At 37.0% G+C, this 20,623-nt stretch overlaps 1 protein-coding gene across 4 annotated transcripts in view; it reads left to right on the top strand.

Annotated features, from left to right (window-relative positions):
- Positions 1-20,623, top strand: part of Ptprc (protein tyrosine phosphatase receptor type C) — a 113,226-nt gene that overhangs the window by 56,452 nt on the left and 36,151 nt on the right. For 2 of the 4 annotated variants that reach the window (XM_029476881.2, XM_029476880.2), the window contains 8 exons: positions 3,115-3,186; positions 4,469-4,492; positions 6,327-6,542; positions 7,776-7,961; positions 8,841-8,999; positions 12,232-12,348; positions 17,940-18,095; positions 19,448-19,656. In XM_029476881.2, the coding sequence (XP_029332741.1) occupies positions 3,115-3,186; positions 4,469-4,492; positions 6,327-6,542; positions 7,776-7,961; positions 8,841-8,999; positions 12,232-12,348; positions 17,940-18,095; positions 19,448-19,656 (1,139 nt within the window). Of the gene's footprint in view, positions 1-2,245; positions 2,387-3,114; positions 3,187-4,468; positions 4,493-6,326; positions 6,543-7,775; positions 7,962-8,840; positions 9,000-12,231; positions 12,349-17,939; positions 18,096-19,447; positions 19,657-20,623 lie in introns of all 4 variants that reach the window. The other 2 variants (XM_029476883.2, XM_029476882.2) reach the window with 2 other exon arrangements.

The raw sequence follows: 20,623 nt of genomic DNA, 5'->3' as shown, positions 1-20,623 counted from the left end.
TGACCAAGAATAATACATGTGAATCTTTTAGACCTTGAGCTTCAAACAGCTGTTAAGAATGAAAGGTTCCTTATTGATGAAGGGACTCAAAACTCATTACCACAATGACACTGTCTTTAGGGAGTGAGAAGAATGGAGGTAGACAGTCACATTTCCCATGTAGACTTCAAGATTCTCCCTTTTTTTCTGTTCTTATAGCAACACAACCTACTCACTTCTCCCCACTCCCCACCCCGAAACCAAGAGTGTAAATAACTTCACGGTCTCATTTTATATGGAAGAAATATAACTATGCCCTTTCTCAGGTCACGGTTCCATAATATTGTACCTGGACATTCAGTGGCCTGAGTGCTTGACAGTGAGTGAGACGTGTAACAGTGGCTTGCTGGCTTCGGGATGTGTCAAGCATGGACAGCAAGTCCACACATGGGAGAATTATTATTAGGATGATAATAATATCCTCACCTGACCCTGCTGCCCCAGCAGAGCAAATGGTTTTTTTTTTTTTTTTTTTTTTTTTTTTTTGCTTTAAAAGCAAATCCAGACTAGAAATCAGGGAATGGAAGAAGCCATGAACAAGAAGCACACTGCAAGGGCTCCCTTTCACACAAGCCAACCCGTTCTGCTATAAGCAAAGAAACCTTCTTGTCACATTGGTTAATTTTGCTAATGAAAGGATTCATTCTATGTAGTAAAAGTTAAAAGTGGTAAATGCCATCCTCAAGTGGGGGCAGAGGTTACCAACCTAATAAGGAGATGGTCGTGAGGAGCTAGGGATTCTGAAGACCCTCATGGCCCGAGTCTCGACTGCAAGGGGACAAGTGTAGAAAGGAAAGCAGGAAGAAAGCGCACAGGCAGAATCAGCTGCTTGGGTCATTTCACAGGTGGCCAGCTTGTGTCTAAATGAAACCTTAAAAGGCGGTATTCATAACCATTCCTACTGTCCTGTTACTGTAGATCCCCCCCCCCCGCATCGTGTCTAGAACTTGGGAACAGATGCTATCTGCACTCATTTGATTGCATGGTTTACTTAAAGCTGAGAGTTTAGCGGCTTTTGAAGAGTGGGCCAAGAACAAAAGCAATTGACAAGGAGATTAATTTCCATTTCTCAAACAATGTGTTTATGATAACTTATGGATTCAATACGTTTGCAATTGGCAGATGTGTGGCACGCTCTCATCAAAGCTGTTTAGATAACAGCCATGGGCTACTGACAAAAGAGAACAATACCTTGCACTGACATGCAAACTTACTACACATGCAAACCTATTTTCTCATCCCTGAACCTAGAGATCTTGACGGTGAAATGAGCAAGCGAGCTCTCAGATAGGAGCTGGCTCATATTTCTGTTGCTTTCTCCCTGGCAAGCTAGTGTAGTGCTAGTCATCTGATGGGGAATTAATGACCATTCATTGATGGCCTCTCCTGGAGTTCTGGTCATGATGTATGGGGGAAACATGTAACAGGCATGAAGTACTCTGAAGCCTGGCAACGAAGTTCTAAGCAGGATATACAGCTCTTTTAGCTATATCACTCTGCACTCTGTCAGCAATTGGCAAATAAGGGGATCCTATTGACAGAATGAGAATTGTGTTGATATAAAACTAATCTGATATCTGCCTGGTATGGGAGCCTTCTTAGTAAATGGAGTTTTGGGACCATTAGACGATAAGAAGGAAAAGCCTGAGGCTCGGATGCTGTACAGGGAGGAGATTATTTACTTCAATACCAGGAAACTGATGCACAGTCCCAGTCCATCTTTCCCACCCAAAGAGGCACACACACCTGAGACTCTCAGCAGGTGCTCAGGCCCCATTTCCTCCTGGGCACCGTTAACAAGACAACCCTTTTACCCTCAAGGTTGGGTTACTCTTCAAGTCATTAGAACCTTCAAGACTGTATCTTTCTCTTCTCTTTGAAGTATTTTTAATACCACCCATGGCAGCAGGTGACTTGGGCATTGACTTCCAAGCTATTTCCCAAGGCCAATACATTTTGTTCCTGTCAACTGGTACCTAACTCGCACATTTTTCTGCTTCTGAGTTCATCTTTTTCCAAGTTCTCATACTGACAGAACATTCTGTGAAGTAAGGATTATGGAATGGGTTAGAGTTAAGGTTTGGCATTGTAGTGTGCTGTAGCAGGTATACCAGATAGCTCCTTGCTCTGCCTTAGTTCAGCACTCACATCCATGGAAGCATGTGCCATGATGGAGTGGTAGTGTTGGTGACCCTTCTGATTGCAGGTGTGCCAGGGGAGAGGACGGTACCGGGGACCATTCCTGCAGACACAGCCCTTCCTGTTGACACCCCCAGCCTTGCACGCAACAGCTCTGCTGCCTCACCTACACACACCTCCAATGTCAGCACCACAGATATCTCCTCAGGTGTGACCATTATTTAGTATGCCTTTAAGGATATGGAGGCTCCAAACTTGAATGAGGCTCTTCTTTGACTCCAGATACTATTTTCAAATTTCCCATCTTTTTTTCAATCTTGATAAGAAAGAAATTAGGCAAAAGAATTTTATGAAAAAAACTTTTGGGGGGATTAGTGTGATTTTACTATTATTATTGTAACGTTTATGACACCAAAGGTGATAATGTACATTAACAGCTTGTAGCTCTAGGATTAATCCAACTGCCTGAACTTTTCTAGACAATCTAGAGCAAGTAACTCAGTTTCCCTTTTGTGAAAGTGTCCCCTCTACTACTCATTTCATAAAGCTGATATGAAGACTCTACATGGAAAGCTTTGACATAACAGGTGTAAGAAAATAATTCGACCATTGGCCAAATTAATATCTAAAATAAAAAGAGCTTATTCAATAGAAAGTGCTAGTTTGGGGCAAATTCTTTTTCAAGTAAAAATTATACTAAGGAGTGAATAACTTCCCCTTTCCGTTGTGACATAATATTCAAAATTAGCTGAAATGTGTGTTATGAGAATGGATTTTTATATGCATCTTTGACTCACTTTGTTATCGTGGAAACATAAATTCAAATGATCAATTCCAAAGAATCACTTAGCAAATTATCTTGGGTCAAGTTTTTTTCTCACACTTTGAGATAATGAAACTAATTAACTTTTACCCTTTTTGTTCATTTCCTTACAGGTGTCAGCCTCACATCTCTTGCAACATCCACTCTGGGCCTTGCAAGCACTGACCCTCCAAGCACAACCATAGGTGACAATCTTACCCTCAGTCATGCAGGCATACCTCTACCACTGCTGGGGATATCCTTACAGACTTCCTGGCTTTCTCTACCTCCGATTTCCTTCTTTGTGGAATCTAGAGTTCAAATCCTAATGGTCATAGAGCAGAATCTAGACATTGGTGCAGCAAAGCTGTAGTTGAGACCCCTGGGATATAATGTCATTGCCATGGCCGCCAAAAGTTGTGGTGTTTATGAGGAACCATGTAAGCAATAGCCAAGTCTGTTAGAACTTATTTCTTTCAAGAGAAGTTGTAGCATGCAATAGAGTAGTTTTTATCAAAGCCATTACCCTTTTCATTGAGGAGAGGCAGTTTCAGTTAATTACTGAGGGGCATGGAGATAGATGAAGGGGAGATACATCTTTGAAGATCTGTGGCAGTGATGTAGTCATTAGTCATGAGGTTAGTGCTGGCAAGCCCACCATTCTCCCAAGGTTCTCACAACTTTGAGAAGATTAGCAGAAGTTCATTTACTTCTAGGGACTCAGACTCCAAGTTTTTCAGTTAAATCAGTGGTTTGCCCTCAACCTGTGGTTCTCAACTTGGGGGGGTTGAACAACCCTTTCACATGAGTCATCAAACATTGTCAGAAAGCTCACATATATATGATTAATAACAGTAGCAAAATTATAGTTATGGAGTAGCAACAAAAATGATTTTATGGTTGGGCATCATTACAACCTAAGGAGCTGTATTAAAGGGTTGCAGCATTGAGAAGGTTGAGCACCATTGAGTTAAATGACTATTAAAACATGATAATTACTGTGAGATTAACTAGCTACCTTGGATTTTGTGCTTCGGAAGCATACATAGGTTAAACCTAGAAACAAAGCAGCCTTTATCTATTGTTATCAGATTAAAAAAGCAAAACAAAGACACAGTATCACTTTATAGCGATTATAATTATGGAAATCTAGTTTGAGACCAAAAAAGTGAATGAAGCCTTAAAATATTTTGTTAACATATAAATTTGTTCCTGTCACCATGCTGGAATTAGATCTGTACTGAAAAGTCTACATATAGCTATGGTCACCGTTGGGTTTATTGTATACTTTAATGAAGATAATTTGTAGTTAGCTCACTAGTGTATAACATTTCTGTGCTTGAGATGAAAATACAAAATTAAAAAGTAGGTAGACTTTCCAGTTTATGGAAGGTCCATGAAGCAGAGTCTCAAAGATGAACACAGCAGACATATTTTAAAGTAATTTCTCAATGATTTTCCTCTTTTTTTTTTTAATCTCAATTACAGCTACCACAACGAAGCCAACATGTGGTAAGTTTATTGACCCAGCAGCAGTCTCTGTCACTTGGGAGCAGCATCTTAATCCTGTCCCTCTTCCTTCCAGGCTTTCAGCCTTTATTCACTGTTTCTAGTTCTCATGGCCAGCTCTAAATCTTAAGAGTCCCCATCTCTTTCATTTTCTTCCTGCCCTTGTGGTGGAAGCCAAGTCCTTCTTTGTGACCACCATTACTCTTCTGTACCCTTGGGAGTCACAACACTCCAGACAGGTCCCCATTCACTCAAGGTCAAGGTCATCCTCCACTGATCTGTTTTATTAACATGATGTCTCAAGTTCAAGTTCTTTCTCCCTCTGTCTGCATCATACCTCCTCACTTCCACTCTTGTCTTGAGTCACATGGAACTGCCTGTATCTTCCTTCTTGGCTCTACCTCCCCTGCTTTTCTTCCTCTGCGTTTGGAGTCCCTCTAGTTCTCCTTTTGGGTACCTGGTTTTGTTTTCTGACACCTTCTTCTACTTGAAAAATGAATTCAGATTATCTAGAGTTCATCTACCCACTCTATCTGAAGAGAAATCTTCCTTTTGCTTTTATATTATTTGCTGCCTAATATTATTTTATATTTTTGCTTAGCTCTAGTACTTTAGTCTGTGTCTATCTCCATGTAATGCTTCATTTTTCTAAACGTTAATTTCATCTGATTTGTCTCAGCATGCTTAGTATTTAAGACAATATTTAAATGTAATGAAGGGCACATATTTTTGTAAAATAAGAGCAAGTAAATAGGGTCTGCAGAAATGGTGGTAAAGTGCTTGTCACATAAGCAGAGGACATGATACCTGATACCCCTGTAAAAAGGTGAGCTTGGTGCCAGATACCTGTAATCCTATTGCTGGGATAAAGGTAAGAGGATCCTTAGGGCTGCTGGTGTGATACTCTTGACAATTAAGAGATAGACTCTGACTCATAAAACTAAATCAAAAGAAATAGGGAAAGATGCCTGGTGTCAGTCTCTGGTCTCAATACTCATATGTATATGTGTGTGTGTGTACTCCCTCACATACATGCACAGATGAACATGTATACATGTATATACATACACAACACACATCAACATAGAAAACAATTTTAAAATGAAGATGTAACTTAACAATTGTTTAAATGATTTTTTTTGCCAGTCAATAGAAATTGCTGACACTAAACAATGGGGTTTATGAAGATTTATTATCATGTGTAATGATATTCTATATGCAATGGAATGACTGAGAACTTATGGTTTCTAAATAATTCATACTTATATAACTAAATGATTTATGAAGACATTTGAGAAAACAAGAGTCGTTATAAAGGAAGAAAACATTTTCATACAAGTTTATGAGAAGATAAACTCATTTGTGATTTAATTCACCAAGTATTATTGAATTGTTGATAACAGACAGATATATCATAAACCTGAGTTAATGATAATGAACAAAATAGACTAGTTATGGTTGTCATGGACTTTTCAGTTTAGTTGGAAAGATAGATACCAATCCAATAATTATCATAGTATAAACTGGGATCTTTTATAGGAGAAAGGATTTCAAAATAATGATGTAGGGGTACATGATACAGTTCTTCTATTTTTCATATTCCTGGAGATACTGTGCTACAACCTATAATCTGCTTTGGTGATATTTTGGTATATTACCTCTGCTATATGCTAATTATTCTTTTACTTCTGCTTGCTGAGTACTGAATTTGAAACCCAAAATACACTTATTTCAGATCATTCATTGTACAAAAGAATATGTTAAGACATTTGTCTCCAATGCAGTCTCATTCCTTCTCCATGATGATAGTATTAATTTCCTTTGTTTGTTTTTTCAGATGACCTATTTGGGAACAAAATTACTGTGAATTACACCTATGAATCTAGTAATAAGACTTTTAAGGCAGACTTCAAAGGTGTCGAAAATGCTAAGTGTGGAAATATGGATTGTGAAAAAGTGTTAAATAATCTAACAGAATGCTCATGGAAAAACATCAGTGTGTCTAATGACTCATGTGCTCCAGCTAAAACTATAGATTTATATGTACCACCAGGTGAATGTCAATTTCTCTCTATCTGGGTATTTAGAACAACAGAAGAATTTCATGTATGTGTTCCTGTGCTTCTTCAAGCTAATGTGGTCAGAAAAAAGAACTGAGGGAAAGCAAGTGAGCTTTGATAAGAGTGTGGTTCCTGCTGAGAACCCCGGAGAGCAGAGAGAAATACACACTTATTCCTTAGGGCCACCACCTGGCTCTCTTATTTCTTTTATAAAGAGATTCCCAGCTGGGAGGTGGTGTCCATCACCTTCAATCTCAGCACTTCAAAGGCAGAGGCAGAGGCAGGCAGATCTCAGTGTTCCAAGGCAGCCATGGTTTACAGAGCAAGTTTCAAGACAGCCCAGGACACACAGAGAAACCCTGTCTCAAAACAAACCAAACAAAACAAAACGCAAACAACACAAAACTAAAACAGCATAACAACAAACCATCAAAAAGCAGTTCCTATGGATTAGAAACAGCCTATTTTGTATGTTGTGAAATAATTATACATAAGATTGCTGGTTTTTCTTTTTTTTTTTTCTTCTTTCTTCTTTTTGGTATTTCTTTTTAAATTCAAAATGTTCTCATTAAAGAAAAGAATGTAGTTAAACATCTAATGTTTTCTGGAAAAAAATCAAAGGGGGAGTTCTAGTTATGTTAATACCAAAGTTGTGATCACAGCCTGTGCAAGGCAGGAGTACTTTATGTGTTCAAAGGCAGTCTAGGCTTTGAATGAATTCTGTGGCAGTGTGAGATTACACCTTGTTTCCAAAACCCCAAACAGATCAACAACAAGCATGAAAACAGCAAAGAAATTGTTTTTCAATGGGAAAATCAGCTGTTTATCTTGATGTTTCCTTGAGTTGCATTTATAAAAGCAGCACACATTTCTACTAAAATCTGGTACAGAGGGAGATAATATGTTATCTTCCCTAATGAATGGCAAATGTCTGAGCTGACAAAGAAACTGCCGGCAAATGGTGACTACACATATAGATATATCAAAACACTAATAATGTGCACATATTTGTATAATTGTGCATCAGCTGAAATAGAGATAAATTAAAAATTAGGAATGTGACTAGATCATGAAGAAGCATCAGACCTTGGGAGAGCTTAGATGTTCCCTAGCGAAATCTCCTGCTTGCAAGACCGTACTCCATGAGTCTGATTTCAGAGTTGAGAGGGTTCACATCTCCACACCAGGAACCATCACCTAAGAGCACTTCTCCGTTTCCTCCACAGGGACTGACACGTTTTCGCTACATGACTGCACACCAACAGAAAAAGCTAATACGTCAATTTGTTTGGAGTGGAAAAAAGAAAACCTTAATTCAGCCTGCGACAGTGAAAACATTATATATCATTTCCACTGTAGGCTTGCAACCTGCGACAGTGGCAATATTTCATGTGATCTCCAATGTAAGCCAGGTACGATGCTGGGCAGAGAAGTTCTATTATCAGAAGTTATTCAAGACGTGGCTTAAATGTTCTTTCTGTAGCCTTGTCCTCCTCACCCACCCTCAGTGATCTGCCATAAATTAGAATAAAATAACCCTAGTACCTCTGGCACTGAAACAAATTCACAAAGTAAATAAATGAAAAGAGCAACCCATGGATGATAAATATTATGAAAAATTAATTAAAAGAATTTTCTTGAGTACTGTTATATAGCAGACATTGTTGAAAGGGTGATGAGATGCAGGCATTATAAAAGGATGATGGTATCCATAGTCTGTAGAAAGGAAGCATAGCATTTATTATCCACAGCGGAGGTTGCTTTCTCAGACTTTCATAAATGAAAATCATTGGAAAGTTCAAGAATCTGCAGGTAGCAAGGAAAACAAGTGCTTCTAGGAGGGAACTTGGGTTTCTCTAGAGGTTGGATCTTTTAAAACATATATTTGAATTCAGTGAGGTGGACTCTTTTTCCTCTAGGCATACAGCTATGTGCCAGGACACACTTGACAAGACAGAGGGAGGTACACACACACAGAGGCGGAAGAGGAAATTTCACCCTGACTGTAAACATTGTGCTAACAGGAAATTGCTGGGCTAAGGTGAAAACAGGATGTTCACAGCTGGAACAAATATATATTGAGTTAACAATTTTTAAAGAAAAATAAGTCACAATACTGATTTCTCAACAAAATTGAGTATAACAATGTTATCTGCAGGATCTTGGTTTATTATTTCACCATTTTCAGAGACTCGACCTTAACATGAAGTCTTAAACACATGGTGCCATATTAGAAGCCCATATACTATGTGTCATTTCATGTACTCGTGTACAATACTTACCTCTTTCAGAAAATACAAAACGCAATAGAAGACCTGATAAATTCAAATCTGAAAGATGTCAGCTGGACAACCTTCATGCCCAAACAAATTACACATGTGAGGCAGAAATCTTCTATCACGGTGTAAAATTCCTCGAAATTGTTACAAATGTGCAGACGGATTTGGGGAGTAAGTATATCGCTTATGTTTATAAAATACATAAAATTTCTTTTTCTTTTGTTGGTTTACTTTTATTTTTGGAGAGGAACAGAAAATAATGGTATAGAATTACAGAAAGCATATCAGTGAAAAAAAAAAAGCTTAAATGCACTTTAAGGTCAATTTTTAAAACTAGGTTATACAAACCTACCTAACTAAAGTTCTTTTTCTGTTGTTCAAATTGTGTCTGCTGTAAGACTGGTAGAAACACGTGAAATGGTTTACATAGCTTATTTGCACTTTATTCATTTTCTCTTCCCTTCTTTTTATAACACCATTTGTTCTGTATTCTAACACTTCTTTCACAATTATGGTCTACTTCTAATAGAAATAAAATAAGCAAAGAAACAAATAAAACTCAAGCAAATCTACATGTTTAAACATAAAATAGGGACTATAGTTATCAAATTTTGGCAATAGAATTAATAACAGGATAAACCTTATTAAATAGAAAGGGGTTCTCAAAATTTGGGAAGACAGAAATGAAATTTTCAAATTAAATTTAACATTTGCTGGTAAATGCTAATTTTTAAAATGGTGATTAATGAATAGTCAACCATAAAGAAGACAAAAGATGACATTGCTCACAAGCAGTAAAGACATTTTAGGAGGAAGAGAAGAGAAGCAGTAGGAAAGGAGTAAGGGAGAGATAGATGATAGATAGATAGATAGATAGATAGATAGATAGATAGAGGGAGAGAGACAGACAGACAGAGACAGAAACAGAGAGACACCAAAAAAAAAAAAAAGAGGAAAGAGAAGAGAGGGAGAAAGGGAAAGTAAGGGATGGAGAAAAAAGGGAGAGAGATAAAAAGAAGACAAAAACATAAATGAAAGCAAGGTATGATGATATATATCTGTTATGCCAGCTGCTTATGAGTCTGAGGTACAGTGATCACAAGTTGAAGGCCTGCCTGGACAACATAGTAAGACCTATATAGTGTGTGAAGGCTACCCTGAGCTACATGCAATCCTGTTTTTGCAACAATCATTACAGAAACAAGAACGATAAAAGAAAACTAACAAAATACATTATGATTTTCTAATTCTGTACTTGTTATTGTTGAATTTACTTCTGGTTAAGGTTCTATTTTTCCTGTAATAGTATTTTTTTCCCTAAATTTAATTTTCACATAAAGATACACAAACGTGACTCTGTTTCATGCTGAGGACAATGGGAATACCCAAAGCCAAGCCCATCACTAATCTTCCAAAATAACATTAAGCTACAGAATAAACAAAAGTTTAATATCATGTGGGTATTAAAAACTTTGAGTAAGGCCAGGAAGACTGTTCAGTAGATGAAGGCACTTGCTGTCAAGCAGGAATACCTGAGTATTCACAGGAGATACGTGATAGAAGGAAAGAACCAATTTTTATAATGAACACATGGACACCCACATACCCATAGGCACACACACACATGCATGCTTGTACACACATGGATGCAGACAAAACCCTAAAAATAAATGAACAAACAAACAAACAAATTAAGATTAGTACAACCTTTTAAAGTCAGTCAACATAGGGGAAATCCTAGAAAACTAATGGTTATACTTAATAAATACCGTGTCATTTGAGTAAATTGTTTTAGTATCTTTATAGAAGAGTGTTATCAAATGCCCAGCAATCCAAAACACAGCTGTTCCATTTTTCTAAAAGCTAAAGTTATGAAGCATCTAATCAAAACAACTTGGGATGCCATTTTTGTTATGTTCAGAGTAGGCAAGTTTTCCTAAAAACTTTTTTTAAAAGCAAGACCATAAAAAGATTGATAATTTTGACTTCATAGTTAAATATTTCTTGTCTTTGAAGTGATTGAAGGAAGTAGTATATACAGTGTGTACTGCAGGAAAGTATCCATAATTTATTTATTTAGTGGACATGGACAATTTCTCAAAATACATCAAAAGCCCTTTCAGCTACAAAGAAAGACACCAAACATTCCAATTTAAATAAGGTAAAGCATTTTGACTCTGTAATTTACAAAAGATATAGAGATGATGACTAGACTCATGGAAAACTGCTCCTCCTCACCATTCATCTGAGAAATGAAAGAGATTGTAGACACTAGCCAAGACTAACAGTATCGATGAGGTTGTAGCTCTTCACCCAGGATAAGAAGAAAGAGTCCTTCTGCAAGGCAGAGTAGATCCATGATATGCATCCACTCCTGGAAAGTGATCAAAGAGTCATCAAGTGCTTCCAATAGAAAAAAAAATCATAGCAAGTTAATGAAGAACAATGTTTACCTTTCTTTTCCCTAATGGGATGGTTACCATATAAAGATAAATTTTTTTTTTTGGACTGTAAGTTTGGAAGTTTCAGTCTATGGTTACATGTCCCTGGAACACTGGGTCTCTTGTAGGAACATCAGATAACAGTTGTAAGGTCATATCATGAAGAGAACTACTCATCTTGTGTGTCACGTAGGAAAAAGAAAAGAGAAGAATGGGGAACCAACTGACTCCATTTGAGGGTGTGTTTGCCATGATCCAAAGACGTTTTTTTACTAGGCCTTACCTCTCCAATAGTTCTCCAAGACCTGTTGTGGTATTCACCATCAAGCTATAGCCTTACTGATGACTAAAAGGACAGACTTATGATATGTAAAAACATCAAAGTGCCATATTAAATCCAATATAATCTTTTCAAAATATTACTGTTTAATTCTATTCATATATGATGAATACAAGGTGACATTCAATCTACAGAAATAGAAAACAGATCAGAGGAGATGTGATATGTCTCAAGAAGGTTCATTTTGATTTACCAGTGGCAAGGCAGAATGCTAGAAATGTTCTATATTAACTGTGATGGTAGAATATTGATGAATAAACTCATACCTCATCAAACTATTATCTTAAGCAAGTAGCTGTGGATATAAACTATGTCTCATTAATTTTATTTTAATACTTACCACAGCAATACCTCAAAATACCAAAACACATGGCCAACTGTGGGACTATTCTGATAGAAGAGAATATCATTGGGTAGTCTTCAGATCAGTGGGATAACTAGCAAAAAAGAATCTATGAAATACATCTAATCTAAATGATCCAGGATAGGTCTAAGAACTTCACTGAGATTTTATTAATTCACAATTAATCAAAAGATAGGTATTCATGATTCAATCTGGTTATGTCAATACTTCTTTGCAGTGTCTTATTTTTCCCATTATAACTTTTTCTGTTTTTAACAGTTCCAGAAACACCTAAGCCTAGTTGTGGGGATCCAGATGAGAACAAAACGTTAGTCTCTTGGCCTGAGTCTGCATCTAAACCCCATGGATATGTTTTATGCTATAAGAACAATTCAGGTAATGTAAAATTCCACTAGGGAAACAAAATCAAGAATTTTTAAATGTTGTAATTATTGTTTTAGCCAGGGAGCTACAAGGCTTTTATGAAGGTGATGAGAGATTCATGTTTGAGTTTCCTTAGATGAACACGCATCTCATGGAGAAGAATAAATATCTAGATTATTTATTAAAAATAGTGGACAGGACTAGAGTCCTTTAGAGCAGGTTACTCATCAGGACAGTCCTTTTTCTCTGGGCTAAGGTGGGAATGTACTTAGCTCTCATAGAATCCTCTCTGCGTTTGGCTGGAAGGAACCAGACATAAGTTACCAAGTTTGAAATCTAAAGAACCATTTTTCTTTGTATATTCTCCTACATTTCAATGACATTATTTTGCTTTATTCTTAAAATAATTATAATCAAGTGACTAAAAGAAAGTTAAGGGGCATGTTGCCCTTAGCCTAAGTGTTATGGAGAAGAAGTATAAAGAGTGTATTGGTGAGTGTGATAAGTCAAAAGTTATACTGATAGAACTGGAGAAATAAAAATGAGGGAGATGGAACAAAGGGCTTCTTATATCCTCTGTTTCAGTGGATGTGTGCCTTATGGATATCTCAGTGTAGCTTTTTCAGGGATACATTGTTTGTTTTCTTCCTGTTTTTCAGCATCTTCCACTAGTCCATTCTGCTACATTTATATTCTGATATTTTCTTTACTGTACTGTCTGCATATCAGAACATTTGGTAGAGTTAAGCATGTCTATTGTTTCTTTGAATTTTTATAGTCTAAAAATATCTGTATTTTGTCTGAATCACATAATTAGGGTAAGGATGGGATGAGCTATTAACATTTGAAGAGTTTTGCATGTCTGCAGCTAGGATAAAGTCCTTCTCATTGTCACATAAATATACCACTGTCCAAATAGGATGCTTGCACGTGGTTTAAGGAGAATGGAGGGGAGCTTGGGTGACATCATGTATCTTTTTATTCTCCAAAACTATGAGCTGGTAACGGAATTGAGCCTCCACTCTCAATTGTGTTGAGACGGCCTTAAAGAACAATAGAAGCCAGTCCCTAGTCCATGATCTGTGACAGCAATCAAAATGAGTTGTCCGCATCTGAAGGCGGCTCATCCTCTGTTTTCTCACCCATGTCTGAGGTGTACTGCAGTGAGACCCAGTCTATCTACCAAGGAGATTTAGCAGGAGCATAGCACCGTTCAGTTCTTTGAACTATGCACACGGGTCTAGGTACCAAGCCCAATTCAGGTCCAAGGTCTTGGAAATGAGTGCTTTTAACTCTAACTCTACATTTCATCTCAGTATCTCTCCATGCAACTGTTTCAGCATCCCCAACAGTCAGAAAGGAAGAGAAGGGAAATATATCTAGTATTCACTTCTCTTGTGTTATCAGGAGATTTTATAATGTTCTACACAAAGTTTTATTTTAATATGGTCTAATATCTCGAGAGCTGTTCATGTGATAGAAATCGGCTAGTGCCATTGAAGATGATCTTTCAGCAACCCTAGGTGAGCTGCTTGCTATTGTTACATTCATATTTTCCCACATGTTATATCTTGAGGAGCTGTAGCTTTATGTGATACTAACTGACAGCAAAGCTTTCCTCTCCCAATCACTGGGAAAGAGGAGTTTTCAGCTTTGTGCATTCAAATGATTGATTTTGAAGAGCTACTAAAAGAAATGGGCACATTTTGATACTGTGATGATGTTAGGAGTCATTGTGTATATCTTTTAAATATGACACTTTATTTGTCTCTTTTGACATTGCAAAAATCCCTTGGCTACTAGTATGTGTTCAGTAATTCCATTGGGGTGAACATGTCTATACTGTTTGAAATAGTGCCCACAAAGACACTTTAGAGGAGATTGAGTCTGGAAATTATCAGTTTATTACTTCTGATATTTTCTAAAAAAATAATAACTGGTGGGAATACTGCTATTACTTTATGAAAAAAGTAAATTGAAACATTTAGTGAAATAAGCTTTCACTTGTCACATATAGTTTGATTCTCTGAGACCTCAAAGTATTTGTGTTCATAAAGGAGCCAAGAATGTTTATGTAAAGTATTATGGAATGTGTTTATGAGGGTTCTTCACTGGAAGAGAATCAAGAGAATGCATGTAACATTATTAGATTAGTTAATACAGTCTGAGACTGGGTTGTCCTTCAGCGTCAATCTGCCAGCAGCAGAGCCATGAAAAAACAGTAACTGTTTGGTCCAAGAGGTTTGTAACCTCAGAAAAGAGGGACCACGTTCCAAAGCTGGCAGCCTAAATGGCTCCTGCAGAGTCACTACTCTATGTTGTGTTCAAATCTTAAAAACACGGGTGATGGCAACAGGGAAAAGCACGCTCAGTCTTTCAACCAAAGCTTGAAATTTTTAGTAATTTGAAGCAAATATTCCAGGCATTCTAAGTACTAAGAATCTCCACTAGTTACTTGTTTTAAAAAGTATACAGATTTATTGTTCAAAGCTAAAAAAAAAAATCAGTTTCATGTTTGTTTCAGTAGGTAAAAATTTATGCTTCATTAAATGACATAATGAAGCTGTGTTTTGATGTACAATGCTTGTGAAGTCACATAGACAAGCACAGGAATTTGGGTCACTAAGTAAAATCCAAGCAGATCTGGTAATCAGTACCCTTAACTCCGGGATATTATCCCAGTGATGAAGGCATTAACCTAAAAACCAAACACCATGAACAACTATAGCAGGGTCCGTGGGTAGGAGGATGGTATCTGACATTTCTTGTGTTCAGCCTTCTCAGAGAGAATTCTCATTATGTGTAAAGCAGACTAGAGGAGAAAGTAACAGCAGTGTACCCCAATAGACACCCCTAGAGAAACTACTACTGAGACTTCCATTGTGATATTTCACATAGAAAGTCATTTAACAGTAAGTCTGTATCGAATGTTTTCCAAACACTGCTCCTGAAAGCACAAAGACACTTCACAAAACAGTAAACCAGTGTGGTCTTGAGACAAAGATCAGAGTTACCCCCCACAGGCATTCATTTCCGACTTTGTTCCAGAGAGCAGGTGAAGTGGTACAGGTAGGGCTCAAAGTCTGGATGTCAGTGTGTCCATCCTGGCTTCATTTTCCTCACATGAGGTCATGGCAAGTGGCTTAATTTCTCTATAGCTCTGTTTTCTATAAAATCATATGATATGACAATACCAACTTTACATCTATGATGATGGCTAAATCAATTAACTTTTGCATCATATGAAGTGGTGATTGCCACATGTAGAGAGCCATTGATCACGTTTGGGGATTATTGCTATAGTGTTACTTTTATGTTATTGTTACTTCTGTCTAATAACACGCTGCTTAAGATTTCTTTGCTATATTTCTTTCTACTCAAAATGTCAATATGTGCCTAATGATTTTCGATTTGACACAAACCAGCTCTTTATATCTTAAGGTACATTCCTGTCTTTTCCTCTCACCTTTATGTATATTGTGAGCACCTGCTATGCTAGTCATGTTTGTCCATGAGCTCATAATATCCCTCCTTTCAATTTGAATGTTTTGTGGCAATTCAGCTTGATACTAACATGTTTGTATAGTATGTATAAATCCATGGATTAGACCTTTACAACACAAAAATAACTAAAGTTTTCTCTTCCAATCTATTTGATTTCACTTATTCTTCCATGCAAAGCCTAGATTCTAGTATCAAAATAAACTCTTCTCTCATTCTCATGACTCCATGAATCACCACAGTCTTAAAATAATCTTTAATAGTAAACCTAGTTACTAATGATCTGATGGCTTCTTCCCTGAAAGTCTATCACACTAGCTCCTATTGATGCTCTAAGGCCAGTGTAAAGGATCAGAAAGGGTGAGAGGAAAACATCCATTCTAAAATATTGCAACTTAAGATTTTGTACTATTCTCTGGGGCTTGTGTTATGTCAGAAGGGAATAACTTCACAAATAGTTTATTAAATATTCTTTTCAGCACATTAGTGATATAAGTCATAACTCTGGATAATTTGAATTTATTATGATTTTTTTATATATTTGTACTGTTTTCATATATATATATATATACACATATATATATATAATTAAAATACATTAGAACATTTCCCACAACTCTCTCCATCTCCTCCCTCTTATACCTCTCCTATTTGCCTCTCCCAAATTCACAGCCTCATCCTCTTTAATTGTTGTTACAGTTACATGTACACATAAATGGATAAACATAAAATACAACCATCTGAGTCCATTCACTATTGCGCACATGCCTGTGTGTGTGTGTGTGTGTGTGTTTTAGGGATGATCAATTGATATCAGAATATCAGATAACCAATTAGAAGAACATTCCTAGTGAAGACGGATCATCCTGATCTCAACAGCTGTTAATAACTTGTATCTCGTTGTTTAAGGTTGGACCCAATGAGATCTCTCCCATACAGGTTAGAATATCATCTGTTGTTAGAATTGTTCAAGTCTCATTAGGTAGCCATGTTGTTGAGATTTTACGGCTGTAGGATTCCTTTCATAACTGGAAGACACAATTGCACAGTAGACTTCATGGTCACCTAGCTTTTACAGTTTTTCTGCTTCCCCTCTTCCTTGATGGTCAGTGAGCAGATCCATCAAGTAGAGCTGAGCAATCTCCTGTCAGTTGTTTTCTACATTTTGACTGATTATGTCTTTCTGTCTCCTTATGCTACAAAGACTGTTCTTTGATCAGAAATGAGAACTAGTGATAAGCTTTCAGAACTCAGTTAGGCAGTAGACTGGTTTTGGGAAGTTCCAGAGGTAGCATTCTTCCAGATTATATGACCAAACTGACCAAATTAACCTCATGTACTTGTGTGTGTTTACAGTACCAGGTGTAATTTTCCTCCTGTTAAGTGGGCCTTAAGTCCAACTTAGAGAGCTGTTACTTACTGCCAAGATATGAGGGCCACTATTGTACCTTTAGGGATGCTGTGCTGTGCTGCTCTTTGTTGTGGTTCATAGGTATTCACAGATAGGCAAGACTATTGATTAATTTCCTCTCTTAGCAGTTTGCACATCACCATCTGGTATCATGAAAGTCATCCCTAAGGGAAGAGACTTCTAGGACAGTTCTAGCTCAAGCCCTGACTCCTAAGTCCACAGAATATGGTTTCTTTAGTAATAGGCACTTCCCTTCAACTTGTGGGTAAATATAAAGTACTAATTACCTATGTTCTCTTCAAATTTATATGTCCCCCATCCTACCCTATTCTTCTGTATTGTCTTCTCTACGCACAATTACAGCCCTCTCCACATTTTTCGTCTTCCTCTTCATGTCACCTATATCCTGCCCTTTCCTTCTCTAGATGCCCCCTTCCCTGTCCTTTTTTTTTTTTTTTTTTTTTTTTTTTAATGGTCCTGGTTTCTGCAGTTACTCTAGGTTGTATACGCTCACCTGAAGATTTGGAGCTAGGAACACAGACTAGAGAAAACACGTTGTGTTTGCCTTTCTGTATAAATTCCCTCAATATTTGGAGTCTGCTTGGGGTCATATTATGTAAACATCAAGTTATCTGCACAGGGATCCTGACTTTCAGAAACTTACTAACTTAGGCTTTCTTTTTAATTCTAGAAAAATGTGAAAGAGTGCCTAATAATGAGACCAGTTTTCTGGTGAAAAGCTTGAAACCTTTTAAATACTATGAAGTGTCCCTACTTGCCTATGTTGAAGGGAAGATTCAAAGAAATGGGACTGCTGAGAAGTGCAATTTTCACACAAAAGCATATCGTAAGTTTTTTGGCTTTAATATTTCTTCCATGAATGGCAAATGCCATTTTATATGAAATGCATTGCTCTTTCTACTTCTGCTGGTACGCTTGTTTACTTCTAAAGTTTTAAATAATTTAATAGAAAATTATTTAACCACTGCAAATCAAGGTTCACTGTATCTATCCGATATAGTGACAGAGTTGAAGTAACAAAGCAGGAGGCCTCACCAGCCAGTGTACTTCCTAAGACTTCAGACACTTAATTAAGCATCTCAGCAACTTAGATTAAAAATTCTCACTTTACTATCTAGAAACACAAACTGCAGCTAGACACTTAATGATGTCCTACAGAACCCTGATAAAACATTTCATAATATAAAGCATGTTTTGGTACTTATTTCATGTTATGTTTTTCGCTGGAAATTTTAATGGTCTTGCTTCCCGTGTAGCATTGCTGAAATAAGGCTAAGTAATGTCTCCCTGGTAACTGCTTAATCTCAATTAGGGTCATGGAAGAAGAAAGAGTCCTGGAGTAAGGTGGGATCTGTGACTACAGGACCTAATGGGCACCAGATCCCTGTAGAAAAGTTGTCTTCAGTATTAAAACACTCTCCATACCATCTAGGCTCACATAATCCCATCATTAGCTCAGGAACATTTGGCATTTGATAACTACAAGAAAAGAAAAGTCAATTTCCTTTAATGATGTGATCCTTGATAGGCTGACCATGTACTATGGTGAGCCCCAAGCCCAAGAACTAGCTTGATGGGGAAAGAAGAAGCAAAGGAGGAATCTCAGAGTTGAATGGGAATGGGTGGAAGGGCAGAGCAGATGGGAAGAGGAAGGGCTTGGCTGTATATGTATGAAAAGGCTCAAATGTATATTGTAAGACATTCTCAAAGAATGAATGAAAATATTGGAAAATTTCTAAGTCCTCCAGCCATATGCTCTTGTTGCCTTTTCAGGTTTCTGGGATATTAAAACCAAGGAAAGTGCTTAGTTGCTTGAAAAACATCTCACTTGGTGTTGAGTAGAATAAACAGGCACACGAGAGGAGGAGGGCTTGGGCTGTACAGGAGAACTTAACTGTCTCTCAAGCATCCTTCCTGGGCCCCATCCTTCTCACTTCTCACTTCTTCTCACTGCTATTTCATTCCACATCCTGTTGTTTAGGGATTGTGCACACACTGAACGCTTCAAGCATGTCTTCTGTGTTAATAATGAATAAGTGATTTTAAAATAATTTTGAATCTGTGTTCATGTGATGCAGATCAAAGTTGAGAATGCTTTACATTGTACTCGTGCTTCAAGGTATTTAAACTTTTACATATCAAAACATTAAGATAACAAATGTTTCTTTATTTTGATAGGTCCAGACAAGGTCACTGGAATGAAAACCTCCCGGGCGACAGACAATAGTATAAATGTTACATGTGGTCCTCCTTATGAAACTAATGGCCCTAAAACCTATTACATTTTGGTAGTCAGAAGTGGAGGCTCTTTTGTTATAAAATACAACAAGACACAGTGTCAGTTTTATGTAGATAATCTCTACTATTCAACTGACTATGAGTTTCTGGTAAGATCATGTGTTCCTTAATCACAGTCTTCCCAAGATATATTATAGTGTTTAATACTTAGTACTCGCATGGACTTAAGGATCTCTGATGACTCGTGAAATCAATGATTTAGAACATCAGCAATTTGATGCCAAGTGTTTTCTCTCTGGATTGAAAAGCAATTCTAAATGGCAAAACTTTCTCAGGATATTTGCTACTTCAAAATGACTTAACTGTAGGGAAAACATTGTTCATGTGCCTATTAGGAGGCATTTCCTGAGCAGCAGATGTTCACTTTGCATATTTATTTTCACTAAGTTTTCAACTACAAAATCTTAGGTGTGCTTTGAAGTTAGAAAATACTAAAATAAATTTAAAAAAACCATTTGAACATAAAGAACCTTAAGATACCTATTATTTCACTGTGAGTTATATATTACATAGATATTTCTGTTATTTATTTGAAATTTTCTATGCAATACATAAACATAACCATTTTAAAGATAGTCTGACAATTTTTTCTCTGTTTTATCAAACATTTCTTTGTTATTTAATTTCCAATAGTTACATGGAGTTCTACCATACAGTTTTTATTATATTCTACTAATTACAACTATACTGATCTCTAACATAAACATTTGGGATCCATATTTATGAGTAAATAGCCATGTTTCTACTCAATATAAAGAAACCTTAGGGAAGAGAAATCTGGTTTTGTCTTCTAGTTTGAAGGAAGGCATCTTGGCAGGAGCCTGATGTAATTGGTTACATTGCATCTGTATTCAGAAACCAGAGATGGATGTTAATGCTCAGCTCAGCCTCTTACTATTACTCCACTTAGGACCATAGACCATTGAATGGTGGTGTATTTTGGATTGCTCTCCCTAAGCATTTAACCCTTCTCCTCCATACACATGCCTAGAATTTTCTCTCTTAGGTGTGTCCAGATCTGTCAAGGTGACAGTAAGAAATAACTATCCTAAGTCC

This window comes from Mus caroli, unplaced genomic scaffold, assembly GCF_978045245.1.
Source record: "Mus caroli unplaced genomic scaffold, Mus_caroli_1 scaffold_1, whole genome shotgun sequence".
In the NCBI taxonomy this organism is placed as follows: Eukaryota; Metazoa; Chordata; class Mammalia; order Rodentia; family Muridae; genus Mus; species Mus caroli.
The sequence above is the reverse complement of the archived record's forward strand: the minus strand, read 5'-3'. Positions and strand labels throughout refer to the sequence as shown.